This window comes from Anguilla anguilla, chromosome 4 (genome assembly GCF_013347855.1).
Source record: "Anguilla anguilla isolate fAngAng1 chromosome 4, fAngAng1.pri, whole genome shotgun sequence".
Classification (NCBI taxonomy): Eukaryota; Metazoa; Chordata; class Actinopteri; order Anguilliformes; family Anguillidae; genus Anguilla; species Anguilla anguilla.
The window spans coordinates 16,841,088-16,860,279 of NC_049204.1; the positions used below are offsets into that span (position 1 = coordinate 16,841,088).

Consider the following 19,192-nt stretch of genomic DNA (forward strand, 5'->3'; position numbering starts at 1 on the left):
AGTTACAGCCCCATGGCTCTTCACAGCTGGTCTCAAAATGAATGTGATTCTATGAATGTCTGCTCCAGGAGGCACCCCACGGCTCAGGATGAGGACTCTCCCCCTAGGGTGTCATAGGGTGTCATTCTCAGTCCCGCCAGCTCGAGCCAAATCAAATGCCCCAATGTCACTGTTTTAATAAACACTCACAAGCGATCCATGCAAATGCCAATTAGCTGCATAATTTCAATCTCATGAAAAATTCCTCAGCAACACTACAAACATGCAAAAGCTCTTACAGAATGACCAGACTTCACTTGGATAACTTTCTATATATGCATAATAAAAATCAAACACAAACTAAAGAGCTCCCAAGCTACACTTAACAGCTATAAATGCAAAAAAACATCCATACTAACAGCCATTTTAACCACAGAGCTAGCCAGAACTTACAAATACGCAACCGTGAGTGCGCGTCTTTGCTTGACCGTACCCCGAGCGATGAGTGTAGGACCTGTGGAACAGTGGAACATGTGGGCCAGGAGTGCATGTCACCCTGAACCAAAAATACCCCCCACGCCCCCCAACCATTCAGGGGCCTATCAGGTGTCACGGCCAGCTATTCATAACCTCGTCTCCATGGCAACGCCGCCAAACGAGCGGCTGAAAAAGGTACTGTCCGAGTCACAGGGGAAGGTGAGCGGGCGAGGGAAAGGTTCAACCTGCTACATGGCATTCGCGACGTCTCGTTAAAAAGGGCTTCGTGAGTCAAGTCCCATTAACAGTGTTCTCTTTCCTATGACTCAACTGGTACTCATGAGCAATGCATTACCCTGCAGACACGAGTACAAGGAAAAAGCTACAGAACAGCAGATTTGGGGTTCTGAGAGGCGCATTATGAGTGGTAAAAAAAGAATGTGGAGAAGAGAAACATTCATGCTGTAGCTATGCCTTCAATGTAATACCTTACCCTGCAGCTGGGTGTAACTACAAGTATATACATAAATGTATACAAGCATGTATACATGTATTTACTGTGTATACGGATATGTACATGCACACACATAAATAAACACATATCTCTGAATTATGTCTACATGTACACAGGTATGTAAGCATACGTGTGGATGTATGATAGTCTGTATGCATGCATTTATGTATGTGCGGATGCACGTTTGCATGTCTATGCGCAGGTGCGTCACTCACAGTGTCCCCCGTGCGGTAGGGCGTGGAACCTTTGCCCCCGGCGATGCTGAAGCCCAGGCCCTTGTCGTTGCGGACGAGGCAGGTGGAGAGGCGCTGGCGGCCGGCCCCGGGGGAGGGGGGCTCCACGCAGAAGGGCAGCCCGCCGCTGCGCCGCTCTCGGGGGAAGTAGTCGTCCTCGGGCCGCAGGGGCGTGGTGGTGATGGCGTTCTCCGGTTCCACCATGCGCTCCCTCAGCACCGTCATGGAAACGGCCACGCCCGAGCTGCGCAGGGCCTCCACGGCCTTGTGGTGCTCCGCCCCCTGCAGGTCCGTGCCGTTCACCTGAGGGAATGTCATGGGTCAGGGGGTTACGATCAAAAACAGCCGAGAGGGGGAAAAAACAAGATACACTCGTTTAATTTGCTCTGTTCGGTGACACTTGCTTTCCAGTACGCTACAATGTGACAGAAAAAAAACTTGCATTCCAGTACACTACGATGTGACAGAAAAAAACTTGCATTCCAGTACGCTACAATGTGACAGAAAAAAAACTTGCATTCCAGTACACTACAATGTGAGAGAAAAAAAACTTGCATTCCAGTACGCTACAATGTGACAGAAAAAAAAAACTTGCATTCCAGTACGCTACAGAATAATATCACCTCAGAATAACTCACAGGACATAGAAAATGTAAAAATACAGCAAGAGAGCCAAAACCTGGAGTAAAACCTTTGCGCTTGTGTGTCATGTGCCGAAGAAAAAGTCACTCCTGGGCGACGTGCGTTTACCTCCAGTAGTTTGTCTCCCACTTTGACTCCGGCGAGAGCTGCTGGGCCCTCCTCAGACACCCTGGAGATGAAGATGCCCTGCGGGGTTCAGGACAGACGGACACTCAGGTCACACACTGAGCCTAGGAAGTGCGTTTGCTAGACGTTTTTGCACTCATTCCCATTTCCATTGCAAGTATATGTTGTAACAGAATTGTGTTTGCTGGAACATATATATATATATAAAACATTTCTTACTATATCAGACCATATTGGATCAGAGCGTAGCAAAATATAGCCAAATATCAAACCACTGCTTCAAGAATGGAAACTGTATCATATCAAGGTGAAAGCTATGGTTTACACTCCTAGTCTGAACCAGCTAAGATGAAGGAATGGCCGGGGCCAAATTTAAAGCAGAGGCAACTATTCACAGCGAGCCTCCCATTTTCCAGTAGGCTGTGCAGCCGCGGGGCTCTGAAATTCTACACCCCATAATGAAACTGACCACAATAAAAACAACTCGACCACCGTTTGAGTTTCCATTAGTCACAGAGCTCAACACTTGCATCCGTCTGACAAATGCTTAACCTAAGGCTTCCCAGGTAACCAGCCCGTCGTCCGGGGGCTATTTGGTGCGGTTGCTAAAACAGTCTGAATTGACTTCACTGGTCTGGTGAAGCTGGCTGGCTCTGCGCCCCTTCCCTTTCATTTTAACCTTGTCAGGTCTGTGCGCAATGCTGACATTACAGCGCTGCAGTGTATTAGACAGTGGGCTCGATAGGAAAATAATTACTGAAAATGCCTGTAACAGTTTAGTAATAAACTCAAAAATGGAAAAGTACAAAAGACAAATACCATAGAGGGATCTGTACTTATTTAGAAATAAATGCTACTGAGTCACACTAGTACAAAGGGTATATAGTGATTAGTAATCCACATTAAGTAATCTAATCTCACATTACCTGAGAACCCTTCCTCTGTGTCGCCTGCACCCTGTATTACGAGTGTATTAATAGTGTAGTTAATGGACATGCTGAGACTTTTGTCTGGCAAAGGTAATCCCCAGTATGTCAGCGCCTGAAGTGGGAGAGAGTGGCAGCTGTTTGAGCCGGCGACCCGGGGGAAACTATGCGCCTGGCCACACCGACGGAAAGGAAACGGTCGAACCCGGACCCAGCCAGCCGTTCCCTGCTCCAGACCTCCCTTTAGAGACCCCCGTCCCTCTCCCCCTTACCTCGTCATCCCCCTTGTAGGGCGTGGAGCCTTTTCCCCCCGCAATACTGATGCCCAGTCCCCCAGTCTGGCGTAGGATGGTCAGGGTGAGCTGGAAGCAGAGCAGGACGGTTAACACCTCCAGGGAGGGCGGGTCAGCTCAGTCCCCTACGAATGGGAACTAGGGATGGATGGAATCCCAAAAATTCACTCACTATCCAGTCAGCAGTACACCAGGACAGACCCCACTGTATTACCACAAAAGGGGCTATAACACAAAACCAAATCGCCTTGTCAGCTTAATCCTGGCTCTGGATTTTTACTGTTGGGAGGGTGGAATTTTTCCATGGTGCAGGGTTGACAGGAGCAAGTAAAATGGTTCTTGAGGTGCTCTGTTCAATTCCAGTGTCAGGGGCGTGGGTATAGACCTCTGCATGATGAAATATATTTTGGAGGTTCTTTATCTTGCGTTTACTTTATAACACCTCACATCCGGAAAGCCAGACTTGTAATTACAAATAGTAAAATAGTACTCCAGCCCCTAAAAACGTAATGTTTCAACAAAAACGCTGGATTGAACTTCGCTCCCCAGACCCCAATTTGAGCATCAATCGCCTTGCTTTTGAACACTGGTGAAATACAGAGGGGACTGACTTCGGCTAAATGTCTGCAAAGTGGAAAAACACAAACAAAGAGCATGCGCTGGGGTAGGATCAGTGTGTGTGCTCAGGGGGAGTTCAAATCGAAATGGAAACAGTCGAATAACCACTAAGTGGATAACCTGTTTGAGGTGTGACTAACTACGGCAAGCCATGGGAATGAGGATGGGAGTTAGTGGAGAAGGAGAAGGGTTAGCGGTGTCAGGAGGGTGGAGAGGAATGCTGTGTTTTGGGTCAGGGAATCAGTGCTGAAGATCGCTGTCTAAAGCACCAGAAAACATGGCCACTGGGCTCTTTAAAGCTGCAAGTAATCAAGTGTTCAGTGCATACTTCCACATTATAGTCTGCATCCATATAATGAACAGTACTGTCCCACATATACACCATACACACAATTACCACCTAGCTATCCACTAAGCAGACAATACCATGTCATGCCAAATACACCCAGTACTCATTTTTATGTAAAATCACCACACAATCTTTATCACATACAGTGAGGCAAAAATTTCTGCCACTTGTTCCCTTAGATATCTGCTGCTTGTTCTTAATACAATAATAAATTGGAAATGGTGTTTGCAAAACAAATAAAAGTATTTTACCAACTAATTTGTAAAGCCTTTGTAAAAAAATATATAACACAGGATTATTGAATTGAATTGAGGTTAAATTAACTGTTCCAGACCCTGAAGCTATTTATTTAAACACTAAGTAGGTTCCACCAACATAGCTGCCCCACCTATAATATAAAAGAAAAAAAAACAGCTCAATAAAGCCTCATTAAGAACAGTTGGAAAAAAATGCTATTCATTAATTACCTTAGCTTGAGAAATGTCTTGATCCGAAAATATAACCTCTATCTGATGAGGTTCTGCTGTTTACTGTTTTCAAATACCTTCAAAAAAAAGCCATCTCAATGGGCTAATAAAATCTGAAAAATACATTAAAACTACATTATAACGGGGCCACTATTGTCAATTCAAAATCCACTTCTCAAGGTAAGAAAATGCTCTTTAATGGCCATCTTGACTTATAAATATCAAAATAGTAATGAACAATGAAACAGATTTAAACCATTTCATGTAAAAATTACTCATGCTCTTGACAATTAATAGGATAGGACTGGATGAAAAGAACCAAAAACTATCAAAGCGATTTCAAAGCCCACGCACAGCCCTACGAGACAATGCACTGCAGTGCCACACACAAAGTAGGGCTGTGAATATTTGCCATGCTGTGTTTGTAAATGGTGGTGCATTTGTGTTGGCTTGGTGCAGGCTGTGGGATCTGACAGCTAGCAGGGGCCCACACTCACGCACGTTCCCGCTTGCTATTATTAGGATGGCCAGGGGAGCATTTGTCCCCTTTGGCCATGTCACTGTGTAACGAGAGACGCTACATTCCTCCAGACCCCTCCAAGCCCACTGCCCAGGCCTCAGGGGCGTGGCCATTATCATTTCTTCTGCGTGCTTGCTGCTGGCTTCACTCAAACGTTAAGCTCATAAACTGAATGGCCCTTAACGGCTATATGATAATTATTACCATCGCTGCCCTTCATTTCTTGACCATAGCTGTACACAACTAGATTGTAAAATACAAAACTTTATTCTAACACATTTCTACTGAAATTAAATATTTGCAGTATCTGTCAAATATCAGGTAGAAACTATGCAACTGGAATTTCAAAAATAATATGCATAAATGATTAGCTATTTAGCTCGAGTATTGTTGAAGTAGTCCCATTTTATTAACTTCTTGTATACCCTTAAGTTTCACCTACTTTTCTCACAATTTAATTTAATGCTGAGTCATGCTCATAGCAACATTTGTTGCCCATGTGGAAGAAGGCAGACAAGCATGCGCTCTCATCTCATCCAAAGCACATGATGTCATGACATCAACCTCAGCTTCGTAATGTCAGCTTTATGCCTCAGCTGCACACCACAGTCAGGTCAGTGAATCAAGTACATTTCTAAAGGTCTTTTGTTGTGTATATGGGGGTGTCCATGCAAGATACATTGTCTCAATTTCCACTGTTTATCAATAAAAAAATGAAATCTTTAACTATAAATGGTAAATGGACTGCATTTATATAGCGCTTTTATCCAAAGTGCTTTACAATTGATGCCTCTCATTCGCCTGAGCAGTTAGGGGTTAGGTGTCTTGCTCAAGGACACTTCGACACGCCCAGGGCGGGGTTTGAACCGGCAACCCTCCGACTGCCAGACAATCGGTCTTACCTCCTGAGCTATGTCGCCCACACTGTGAAAGCAATGGGGCTTAATTTAAAAGCAACAATGAGTGTACATCAATATCCCTTTAATTTGGGAATGTTCATGCAACCACTGAAACTCTTTGTATAAAGCCTCAACATATATAAATTTTCCTATTAGACATATATCACAACATATATCACAGTTACAAAATGGATGCCTTTTCATTCTTGTTGTACATCCTGCTCTAAAGGTTGGACATTTGAGATTAGGAAGATAAAACGGAATGAGTCTTTTAAGACTCCAAGATGCAAAATAATTGTTCACTGTGAAAGACGAAACCTTATGGAAATCAATTTTAAAAAATTAGTATACACATTATGGCATACTGCAGGTGCAGAGCAACCTGAATCCATAAGTTTTGCTGTGTGAGAATAAGGTAAGGAAAAACATCTATGTTCAAGGTTTAAAAATGAAAATGAAAATTATATGAATAAATAAATACATAAATCTTTTATTTCCATTTTCTATTTCTCCTCTTCTAGACACCAGCTCAGTTTTCACTGTTGAGATGAGGCCAGGGCAGAAAAGCCTCCACGTTCCTGGGGTGCTGGCAGGCCGAGTCGACCTGAAAAAGAACCCTGGAGTCTCTGCTGCAGGGGCACTGTTCCACACCTGCCAGGACTACACAGCCAGACCCCTGCTCTTTATGAATGAAGCGGGTGGGCACCAGCGCCCAGGGAGACACAGCCTGATGGAGAAGAGGGGGGGCAGAGAGGAGGAGAGAAAGAGGGACTGCAGACGAGCCAAAGCCTTCTGTGACCAGCAGCTGGGGAGGAACGGGACTGTGGGAAACAGGAAAAGGAAGCCAATCCCGACTGTATCTCGACACCCCCTCCCCCCTCACCCCCTAAACGGCTGTAAAACTCCTCGGCCTCATAAACTTTTGTGTAAACCCCTTAAAAAGAGGATTACGGGTTTGCAGAAGCCTGTGAATAATATATGGTTTTGGTTGTGACAGTTTAACTGCAAAATGGCAGCAGTCATTCTAATTTGCCCATACCATGATTATAATTTGCCCCGACCCCACCCCTCCTCCTCCTCCAGCTGGTGGCGCCACTCTGGCAGTCCCATCATGGTAAGCTCTGATAGGCCGTTCCCTGGCGATTCTCTCGGGTTAATGGTGGATTTTGTTTGTAGTGGGTTGATTATTGGTTGTGTTCTTGTGAGAATGGGTGGGTGGATGAGTGAGAGAGAGAAAGAGAAACGGAGACAGAGTGAGAGTGAGTGAATGGGAAACAGAGCAGGTACAGACCTCTTCCTCCTCAATTCGAGCAGGCTCAATCAGCAGATTATTGACTTGATCAAATGACACCCCCTGTTAGGACAGGAACCAGCGAGAAGCATGCGGATTAGTGAGGCCAAAATAAAACCAGGCGCTCGCACACCCAAAAACACGTGTGCACTCGTGCCTCACACACGCCACTGCGCGTATCACACCAGCTGCAATACACACGCACACTTATACACACAAACATGCATACACACACACACTAACACACACACATACACGAATGCATGCGCACACACACACACACACACACACGAATGCACGCGCACACATGTACACACACACACACACACACGCACAGGCACACACCAGCACGCACACACACACACACACACACGCAAGCACACACACGTACACACACACACACTCCGCAACAGGATGTGCTCAGTCACAAGTGAAGCAGCCAAACGGCTACCCACTGAAGAGTCAGGGAGCTGAGGGGGCCCCACCGCAGTGTTACATGGCTCCCCATCCCTACCCTGGCAGTGGGTTGCCCCTGTGGCCTGTGGTTGTAAATGAGCAGCCCCTACGTGCACGCTCTCTTCCCAGACTCCAGGTGAGGACTGAGGCAGTGGCGGAAACTCCAGACCCAGGATGAAGAGAGTCACACAGGCCGAACTCAGAAAACCCAGCAGAGGGAATGGAATGGTGTGGCTAACCTGTGCAAGGCTGTATAAGGCGGTGAAGGCGACGTGAACAGAGCGCAGAGAAACAGAGTGACAAATACTAAAGCTCCCTCGAGACTTCACTATCCACAGAAAGCTCCTAACCCCAACAGGACAGGTGCAGATACTGCAATTCATTAATCTGCAAGGCTCAGACCTGATTAGGTCCATTTTAACATTCACATCCCTGCAAACGAAATGGATGAGGCACTCTGCTCATGTTATCGATGACTGGGTGTTGTGCACAGAATTATGAAAGCCAAATATCAAAATTCAGGATGCTCATGTGCCTGTCTGTGTCCCTTAACAGCTTTAGATAAACTTTCTTCAGGGATCGTACTGTGTGTGAGAGAACAGCAAAGGACTTTTTTCCCCACTTTTTTTTCTCTGCATATGAGCAGGCTCTCTGGCGTGGAGTGTACATTTTCAGTGAGGAACACAGCAAATCTTGTCAATTTACATAAATCTCCAGCTTCCCCAGGAGAATAATCACCTGAGCTTATAGCAAATTATATCATTATGCCATTTGATTCCTGTCAATTTAGAAATTTACATAAAAGACACATGCAAAAACAGCCAACAGAACACTCCCTAAAGGTTCCTTTCAGATTTTCAAGTCTGTGTTCTGTTCCCTTGGGTCAGGTCAAACAATATCTTCCACCTCTGCCAGCCACAGTTAGTCGGGGGAACTCTCTAAAACACACACACACACACACACGCACAACACATGCAAACACTGGCATACGCACGCACACATGCACACAAACACATACGTCACATCACCTCATGTCAAACCTCGTCCTGCGCACTCAATCCCAATCTCGCACAGTAAGCAGCAACACTCCACAAATCCACACACACTCAAGCGAGCAGGCTGCTGCCCTGGATCCCCAATCCACCTCTGTCAGACTCCTAGCCTCTCTGCTATCACGGGTGCTACCATCCCATCACATCACAGTAAAGCTCATTTCTGCAGAACATGACAGGGGAGTATGGAGTGGACTGCCACACCAGCGACTTGACAGTGACTAATCAGAATCCGTAGCCTAAACAAATAAAATGAATCACTGAGAGTGACTGCGCACATAGGCAACAAGTAAGCATTATAAGTCACCCAGTCACCTCATAGCCATCTGATTCTGGTGAACCCTCTGAATTTAACCCTTTAAGGAGCGAGGTCACAAATATGCGATTAGAATGTTCTTAACTGATCATTCTAATGCTGACGGAACAATCGCTACTGGTAACTGAAAGAAAAGGGGTTCTAGAACATTGACTATGAATGTTAACATTCCAAAAAATCTACTCTTCAAAGGGTTAAAAATACATGCCAGATTTTATGACACCCATACATACCATGCTGGGCACAGTGTGGTGTAGTTTATATTCACAATGCTAGCACACTACAAAGTGTGAATGTTCTAGCCCAGAGAAATGAAAACATGCTGTGGTGTGATTGGAGGAAATTACCAAAGCTACTCTGTGGTTGGTGGAGACAGCACTCACACCCAGACACTTTGAGGACCATGCTAAAAAGAGGCAGGATAAGGGAACCCAGGGCAAACTTGCATTGCAGCACACTTCAAGAAACCTTAAGTCAGGTAAAATTAGGATCAAAAAACCAAATGAAAAGGATTTTCATTTTTCATATTAATGATCAGCTTGAATTTAAAAAAGTAATCATTAAGAAATTTCCAGAGCCACGCTGATTCAAACACACTTGTGCAAAGAAGAAGGGAGGGGAGGGGACAATTTAACTGTCAAAATCAATGAACAAACAATAGCAAGCAGCAAATGAAACAAGAGCACTGGACTGGGAGACAGGCAGAAATAAAAGTGGTGCTGAGAGGACTTGGATACATCCCAAGAGTACATCCTCAAGGGGGAGGGGGTTATTAGAGGGGGAGGAGCCTTGTGTCATCTGTCATCCTTCCTTTGAACAGAGTGTGCCAACATGGAAGCAGATTACCATGACAGGACGGCCCCGGATCCAGTGATGACGTGGGCCTGTGCATTCAGTTGTTTGAACACATCCACCCCTCCCCTCCGCCATGCTTGAAAGAGCGCAGGGCATAAATGAAACTCAGCTGAGTGCCCGGTTTTGGAGATCAGAAGGTGGGGCAATGAGAATCAGAGAGAGGAAGCTGCAGGTTGGGAACCGGTGCCAGCAGCAGGGACGGGCAGCGCGGGCAGAGTGAGGGGGAGCTGAAGGAATGGCAGCACACAGCGGCACAGGCGGGTAAACCCAGAGCGGGCAAACCTATGACCTGGAGTCAAGCTGCTGACATCATTTTTACCACTACCACCAGCTCATACTCCTTGTCCTGCAAAGATCCATGGGGAAGAGGTATTCATCGTTGAGTGTGGGTCAATGTCTGTATCTGCTCTGCTCTGTGGAGGTAAAACTGTGTATCTGTTGACTCGTGTATTGTTCTACTTTTTCCATTATCTTCCCATAACTACCCATTGTAATGGCTGTTCATTATGATAAACTTTGACTTTTTTGTACTTGCTAAGTCATATTAGTCTCAGTCAGTCTTCTAACATGACCAGTATTACTGTTCTATAAACCTACAATAATTTTACTTTACACAATTATTAAAATAATAATGTGAATAATAAAATGATTTGTGTTATTCTTAAAAACAAGCTTCACACCTTTCACTTAAATGGATGTAAGTCAAGGGGAAAAGCCAGAATGTTAATAATATGGTTGATGAAGCTTAGATTAATTTTTGTTTCAAAGGGTAATAAGGGAGCTGTTCCCTCAGTGTTGTTCAGCACTGGTACTTAAAGGTCAACTGCAGAGGGCGCTCTCCTCAGACTGAGCATGCAGATTAAGAGCAGAGGGGTGGAAAATGGTGAAGGCGTTAATTATTTGGTCGGGTAGTAACTGCATGTTTGTGTAGAACAAAACATTTTTCTGTATCTGACGGAACTCTTTTTGATTTGTGCAAAACACTTATATTAAATACACAAACCAATTTCATGAGGACATTGCCAAAGCTCTTGCGGAGTACAATAATTTTTTGTCGTTCTGGTTCTGTGATGTTGGATATGCAGAGTCAGCAATCAACAAAACCTGTCAGTTTGGAACACAGACATTAAAAGGGCGTGGCCCTGGGACATGCCCAGTCAGCCACTAAGAATGCAATACAGCAATTGGTAGAGTCCCAATACTGTTGACAACTAAACGTGTGTGTGTGCGCGCGCGCGCATGTGTGTGGGAGTTTATTTACATACATGCGCTCTCTTATGTTCAACTGATACTCAATTGATCAGAGTGAAATTATGTTCATCTAAGAGGATACAACATCAGGCCTATGTTCTCAACTATCATGGATTTGCCCATATTTCATGAACTGTGATGGTGTCCGTTATTCCTCTTGCTGTGGTGTCACCTTGTGATTCACAAGAGCACTTAAGAAATGAAGGTTAAACTAGCAAAAACCTGATAAAACCCCAGTAAGGAAAATATTTATAATTGGTAAAATTTCAATAGCTGTATTTTCTCCCTCTCATAGAGCTTCAGTTGCCATCTTTGGCAACAAGAAAATCCAGTTTTCTTAAAGACTGCATTATAAAGATGAAGTTGAACAAAAGTAAATCCTGTAAACTGGATTCAACTGAACAACCGAGTAATTTCCATTTATTTGAAGACAGGCAATCCTGCCCCTTTTCGATGAAGACCATCAAGAATCGGGGTGGACCTCCCTCACTGAAACCCTCCCATACCTTGACAGGCTGCAGGGAGGAGTTGACCCTGTCGGTTGCCCTCCGATCGTCCGGCTCGGGCTCCTCTGTCATGGAGGGGTAGCGGGCGGCGAGGCCCCCCTCTTCCTCTTCCTCTTCCTCCTCGCCCTCGGGTGCGGGGTGCGGTGGGTGGGGCGAGCGGTCGGGGCTGAAGCCCTGCAGCAGGGCGGCCACCGCCTCAGGTTTGGGCAGCTTGGTGATCTTGAAGTGCTTCTTGTAGTGTGGGGTGTCCTTGCGGATCAGCCGCTGCTTCTCCATGGGGAAGGCGGGCTGCTCCTCCTGGTCACTCCGCTCTCCGTCTTCCTCCTCCTCCCCGTCATCGTCCTCCTCCTCGCCCCCCCGAATGATGGGCTCTTCTGCAAAGTGCACTGTGGGCTGAGAGAGAGAGGAGATAAAAACGCAAAGAGTGAGAGATGGGATGTAAAGCAGGAATATCAATACTGATAGTTCATACTTAGGATCCAGCAACAGGCAGTGTACTCACCTCAATATATTCTACTTCCATCTCATCGAGTTCCTCCTCTTCCTGTTCCTGGGCATCCCCATTCACTGGCGCCTCCCCTGCAGTGGTCAGCTCTTGCCTCTCCTCATGGGAGGCAGCAGAGGCAGTGCTATTGGATGCCTGGGAGTCATGGCTGTGATTGGACAGCCCACTCAGACGTTTCTCCTGCACATACATACATACATCATTATTGGATTCAACCAAATCCTTAAAAGTAGGACCATGATTATAAATAATACCAAGAAAACTAATTAAATGGATCCATATGGCTTCAGCAACTTTATTACAGCACAGTGTGCTCAGCATTTTAGTGAAGCTCATTTTTATTTGCTCAAAATTGGTAAACCAAGGCATTCCTTTTAAAATGCTCCATGGTCCACTTTGATTTATCTGCTCCTTGTTCTTGGAATGGAATGCATTTACAACTGTCTTGTTTCTCATGCATATACATACACCAAATAGCTTTACAGTGTGGTGAATGTGCACAATAGTAGCATTTAATTACTTTTATGTAAATGTTAGAATATTGCACTTGCAATGTGTGATACATATGCTGCCATTATCCTCACACTCACAAATTCACCTGTCACTGCAGCCCTGGGCACACTGACTAAGCTATTTTCTGCTGGAAGCACGAGGTATGGTGCTCCTCCTTGGCGGTGTGTACCTCCGTGTCGGGGGTGTCCACGTCCTCGTCGGGTCTGGCCGTGTACGCCTCATTCCGCCTCTCCTCGATCACTTTCTTCATCACCTTCAGTTCGCTCGGGTGTGGCGTAGCTCTGCGCTGTAGACCCTAAAAACCACAGACACACATTACATACGGTCCATCATATCACACATTTTTTAAATGAAGCGCTAAGCACACGCTAACTACTGAGGCCTAACTCACAAATGTTTGCATACCAATGAGGACAAAGACACACAAAATTCACTGAAGAGGTTAAAGTAACTTCTAAACAGCAAATCCTTTCCAAACCCACTAGCGTAGGCTCACATCATACATTAACATGCTGTGCTAAATGAACCGAGCATTTAACAGAAAAAGAAACAAGGGTTACAGCTCAACTACAAAGTTCTGCCCGTACAGTCCCCGCCCATTTCAAATAAGTGCACTGCAGTTTTGACAGGAATTCCCGCCCCCAGCTCACCCTGCGCTCAGCAGCCGTCTCCTCATCCTCATCCTCAGGCTTGGTCTCCTCCCGGAACTGTATGACGGACACGCGGTTCAGGTTGCTGTCTGTCCAGCTGTCGTCCACACTGTTCTGCAGCAGGTTCTCTGAGATACAGATAGATCAGAAGGTCCAGGTCAGGGGCTTCAGCCAATCACAGCGCTTAAGAGTCTCAAAAGCAGAGGTGCAGTAAAATGGAAGACATCCTCAAAAATCCATAGGGAGGAAATATGTGAGAATTCAAATATTGCCAAACAAAAAACAGAGGTCTCACCAAGGCTGGGGGAGGGCTGCTGGGGCAGCAGGTAGCAGGTGAGCACCTTCTCCCCTGTGCTCTCGTCATCCTCGGTCTGGAACTTGAGCATGGGCTGGGACTGGTTCTCCGCCAGCCACATGGCCTTAAGGTTGAGGTTAGCCAGTGCAAAGGGCAGGTTCTGCAGCCTGGGAGGAAGGGTGTGGAACTGCGTGAGCCAATGGGGCTGGCTGGCGAATACGGCACGTGAGTTTATATGTAATGTGTGTGTGTATGCAAGTGTGCGTATGTATGTGTACGGATACAGCATGTATGCACGTGTATGTATGTGCTTGAAAGTGGTTACATTACAGTACATTACATTACAGGGATTTAGCAGACACTCTTCTCCAGAGCGACTGACAACTTTTTACATAGCATTTAGATCGCATCCATTCATACAGCTGGATATATACTGAAGCAATGCAGGTTAGATACCATACTCAAGGGTGCAACGGCAGTGTTCTACCCGGGAATCAATCAAGACCAGTTACTTCCCCATCACACAACACACTGCCGCCTACAATGTGTGTGTGTGTGTGTGTGTATGCATGTGTTGGTCTGTGTTTATGTGTGTGCATTTGTGTGTGGGTAAGTGTATGCAGAATGTCAGTGTGTTTGCATGCACACGTGCGTGTGCGAAGCGCATCACTGTACCTGTTCCCTGCCACGTCCAGCACGTGCAGCTCGGTGGCGTTGGCCAGCTCGGCCGGGAGCCTGTCCACGCGGTTGTCGCGCAGCGACAGCACGTTCAGGCTGGAGCAGCCGCCCAGGTCCGCGGGCACGCCGGCCAGGCGGTTCCGGTCAACGTTCAGGTTGGTCAGCTTCTTCAGCTTCCCCACCGAGGGAGGCAGCGCCTGGGAGGGGCAATCACACAGAGGGGAAACAACCAGGGGCACAGAGGGGAAGGCACAGGAGGAAACAGGAGTGAGGGAGAAAGCAATGTGAGAGGGGGAAAAGGGAACAGAGGAAAGAAAGGAAACAAAAACAGGAGAATACAGTGAAGGAGAAGTGAAGGAGAGGAACGGAGGGATGAAAAGGGAACAAAATAGTCAGACTGGGTCAGACTGATCTAAGCTGTACAGGCAGGTAGTGAGGGGTTTTGCAGAGAAGAACAGACAAAACTAAAAGAGAACAGTTTTGATTACTGAGACTTGATTTACTTGGAGTTGGAGAAGATTCACTTCAGTAACAAAACCCAAAAAAATGACTGTTCATGCTCTATAGTCAAAATCGTAACACTGGTGGGAAGAAAAAAGGAGTCTTGAATTGTCAGAACTGTAACGCGATTTACAACATTTCATGACTAGACAATCTAACACAAAGACAAAAGCGGAAGCAGGAAAGTTAGACAGTTGCCGTAGGAAACAAACAAATCCAGCCTACCTGCAGCAGGTTCTCAGTCAGCATGAGCTCAGTCAGATTCTCGCACTCCCCAATGGAGTCAGTCAGGTGGGTCAGCCGGTTCTGGTCCACTTTCAGGATAGACAGCTGCTTCAGGCACCCTGCAGGCATAGACAGACGTGTCAGAAACGTTCCGCAAGCCTGCTCTTACTTTCGGGTGAGCGATGTGAAAGTGGGGTAAATTCCCTGTAGGAGGCAGTATTGCATTTCAAATATAGCTCTGTTCATTTTCTCCTAGCCGCCACTGTCAAAGGGCCTACAGCTGTGCTGCAGGACTCTCACAAAGTTCAAAACGAGACACAGTGACTATTGGTACACCTGCCCCCATTCCACGCTTGCCAGTCCCAGATATCTTGTATTACACAGTGAATATTAGCACTACATATTCTGCGTAGTTTGTTCATTTTCAAACTGTAAGACTTTATGCCTTTCAGTTAAGTCTTTGTGTCACCTACAGTGCACTGAACATAGTATAGGATAAAATTTTACATACTTATTTCTTAAATTACATTTTTTAAATGATACTCTATTACAGCACCTTCAGGGCCCTTTCTAGCTTATTCTCAGACCCTCTAAAGTGTCTCAAAGGGTTTGGTCCTCGCAGCATACCTATACACCGGAATATCTATTCTAATCATTAAATTTCTATGGTATAGCAAGCGGTCTGAGAGTGTCACAATTTCTCCGCGAGAACCATGACATGGGAGTTCAATGCCAGTCCGTGTATTGCGCTCACCGATGCTGTCAGGGAGGACCTCCAGAAGGTTCTGGGAGAGCAGCAGGTCGGTGAGAGCCAGCAGGCCGCTCAGCTCGGAGGGCAGCTGCTCCAGACGGTTTTCCGACACGTCTAGACACACCAGCCTCCGCAGATTCCCCAGATCCTGCACACAGGAAATGCATAAGTCACATTTCTACCGACATCTGCGAGAAGCCTCGTAGAGGAATGAATACTTGAAATGCCCTTTTAAATCATAACAGAGCCAGAATCTTTAGTTGTCACCACAACCCTTCAATACCCCCAAAAACAATTTTAAAAGAACAAATTTGTTATTGCCCTGCCCACAAATAGAGTAATTTGGCCATATTCCAACAAAATCACGCCCACTTGATTGAACTGTCCATTCATACTGGATCCTAACGAGACAGACAGCAGAGGAGGAATAACTCATCCAATAGCTAAAAGGCTTGTGCTTACTGGTGGCAATGTGGATAGCTGGTTGTGGTCCAGCCAAAGCTCCCGTAGATTGGGCAGGGCCCCCAGTGTGTCTGGCTGAGAGAGAGAAAGAAGGCAAGAAGACAGATTAATGGTTTTGTAACCATTCCTGGGTATTCTCGAGATGGCAATGTGTCACACACATATTTTCAGACCGCATGAATAAACATGAAAGCACACAGGCCACTGAAAAAACAGCCATATAGGAGTAGTAATAAAAATGAGTCATGTGACCTGGTCCACTTCTCTTATCTTCAAAAATAGAAACAAGAAGTTGAGGCAGGAAATTACACTGGAATATGAACCATAAATCACATACTAGTAGATTTCATGCCTTGTGCATACATAAAATACTGAGCATCCTCTTATAACAAGAAAATAAAATCACACACATGGGCCACAATGCATCTATCAAAAAAGTGAGATTTTTGCATTGGAAGGAACTAAAACACAATAAAAATAACTATTTCAGTTCAAGGCTGAAGTCCAGCATTTAAGAACATGTGTTGAACTTTGCATGTCAGGAACAGCATCACTATATACAGTGTCTTGTTCAAAGACCTGCAGCCTACACCAAAGCTTCACAAGGACAGGTTATTCATTCAAGCTCTGTAGGCAGCTGGCAGAACCTGATTCTTAGCCAGCCTCTCCCTACACAACCAGGATGTACAGCGCCCCCAGCAACTGTATGCAAATGCAGCCAATTCCACACATCCCCATTTGTGCACCGTACATGCAAACAAGTCCAACACAGTACTTATCCCAATCTGAGTAATGTGTAATGTACAGGCACACAAGTCCAATGCAGCATTTACTCTGATATTACTTAAGCTCATTTTATTGCCATGTCTATGGGGTATTCCACTTCAGTTTCTGAAGAATCTTAATTTTTCTTTATTAGCTATCAGCTGGAATGCTTGTTGGACTGGACGTGTCACTGTGAAACCCAACAGACTGTATCAGGGCTGCATTGGCTGTACAGATAATACTGGATTCGCTCCTTTCACAGAATAAAATCTGGTTGAAAAGGATAAACTAACACAGAAACAAGAAGAACCTCACTGTGTCTGCACAAAATTTGAAAATGGAAAACACGGCAGTTTCAAAGGGAACTATTGTGGAGGGTCATGCAAGCTTTGGGATACAGTGCCCTAAGTGTACGCTGCTCAGTGAATAGTTAAGAGAGCTGGTTCTTACCAGGACTTCCAGTCCATTGCTGCCCAGGTCCAGCTGTTCCAGCTTCACCAGGAATGAGAGGGACCTACAGAGAAGGAACGGAGACCAAGGTGAAGGCCGAAGCAGTATCACCCACAACACAGACACCGTTTAAATTTTCATAGTGTTCACATGTTACAGGCCTGCATTTAAGCCTTTGGTTGCCAGCGGAGGGGTATCTACCACACATACATGTATGCTCACATAGTAAATGGAAATTAACTATCCAAGAAACTTTCCAAAGAACACAAAAACACAAGTAAAAGCACAGGTCAAATCTGGCCACCCCACAGTTGGAATTTACTGGATTTACTGCTCTCCTGTCAACCCACCTCCCCAGGCCAGTTGATCAGCTGCCAGTCACTCACACTCTGAGCAAATGGATATGAATATAATGTACAAAAAACAATTCCACCCACTCATATGCAGTTGCCAAAGACATTCAATGTAAAGCTAGCAGAATCAGAGTATTCTCAACTTTTCATCCAAGAAAAACAAATATATGAAACACGGTGGCTGGTTACTGTTAACAGCAGAGGAGGAAAGGGCACGGGAGCAACAGCATAGGGATTGTTCCCTCAGTTTCTAAATGACACAGTCCTGTAGTTGTATTTTGCAGCATAGCATTCAATTCACATCTGGGGTGAGTTTTTTCAAAAGTCTAACAAGAGCAGATTCTGAATGCAGTGTCTACACTCCAGTTTAGATAACGGCTGCGCTGCAAATCCTTCAGATTTACATGGGGAGCTGTGATGGCTAGCTGTGGCAAAATCATATGACAGTGGCTGATCTGAGAGCAAACAGAGTCTCATGGCGATCCAATATGGGGCCATCTGCCCCAAAGCCCCCCTGGCCTTCCCAACTGTCACTCACCCTGGCCAAAGTGGCAGTACAAGTCTCCGACAGCATCTGCCATTGGGGGCTTAGTGGTCGGAGTACAAGCCATCGAGGCTTAGCTAACCACACAGTTCCATAAAACCATTAGGTACAATAATTATCTTTCTGAGCAAACACAGAGAAGGTACAACTTCATAAATCTTTTAGACTTCCTGAGTGGATACAGTGGGTTTCTGTTTACTAGAATATTAGTTAAAATTGTATATGACAGCACAGCACCTACTGTCTGTTTTCTAATCTTACCAATGACGAAATTACTTTCTAAGCACAAACCTGCACATTTGTGCAGCATATACATACATTTATTCCATCCTGAAAACTTAACAATAAATGGTGTCATTACAATTTACTATGCTGTTGGCACTCTATCATTTTGTGAAAAGGTGCAACATTATTACAGTAAAACCTGTAATATGCCTCAAGGGGATTTATAAACTGCAATAAATATTGCAAAATGCACATTTTAATATATGGAGGCATTTTTCCCATTGCCCCAAAGTAAGTAAAGTAAGTCCCAAAATATAATCGAGAGAGGGTTGCCATGATCACTCTTCCAAGATTCAGTATGTCTAGTAGACTCTCCAGAACTGTGTTTGGGTGGCATTCTTTTGATTATTGTCATCTTGATAAGCCCTCTTCACAACACTCGCATAACAGTAGTTGCAGACTGATTCGAATTATCTTTTGCCTACTTATCTTTTGTTTCCTCAAC

The 19,192-nt window shown here is 45.3% G+C and overlaps 1 protein-coding gene across 15 annotated transcripts in view; it reads right to left on the bottom strand.

The window, feature by feature from the left end:
• Positions 1 to 19,192, bottom strand: part of scrib (scribble planar cell polarity protein) — a 97,270-nt gene that overhangs the window by 31,046 nt on the left and 47,032 nt on the right. For 14 of the 15 annotated variants that reach the window (XM_035412918.1, XM_035412916.1, XM_035412929.1 and 11 more), the window contains exons 6-19: positions 17,566 to 17,629; positions 16,351 to 16,425; positions 15,892 to 16,036; positions 15,138 to 15,256; positions 14,409 to 14,608; positions 13,734 to 13,900; positions 13,439 to 13,566; positions 12,958 to 13,083; positions 12,273 to 12,455; positions 11,771 to 12,163; positions 7,335 to 7,397; positions 3,170 to 3,259; positions 1,954 to 2,031; positions 1,186 to 1,506 (exon numbers count right to left, since the gene is read on the bottom strand). In XM_035412918.1, the coding sequence (XP_035268809.1) occupies positions 1,186 to 1,506; positions 1,954 to 2,031; positions 3,170 to 3,259; positions 7,335 to 7,397; positions 11,771 to 12,163; positions 12,273 to 12,455; positions 12,958 to 13,083; positions 13,439 to 13,566; positions 13,734 to 13,900; positions 14,409 to 14,608; positions 15,138 to 15,256; positions 15,892 to 16,036; positions 16,351 to 16,425; positions 17,566 to 17,629 (2,152 nt within the window). The remainder of the gene's footprint in view (positions 1 to 1,185; positions 1,507 to 1,953; positions 2,032 to 3,169; positions 3,260 to 7,334; positions 7,398 to 11,770; positions 12,164 to 12,272; positions 12,456 to 12,957; positions 13,084 to 13,438; positions 13,567 to 13,733; positions 13,901 to 14,408; positions 14,609 to 15,137; positions 15,257 to 15,891; positions 16,037 to 16,350; positions 16,426 to 17,565; positions 17,630 to 19,192) is intronic. The other variant, XM_035412919.1, reaches the window with a different exon arrangement.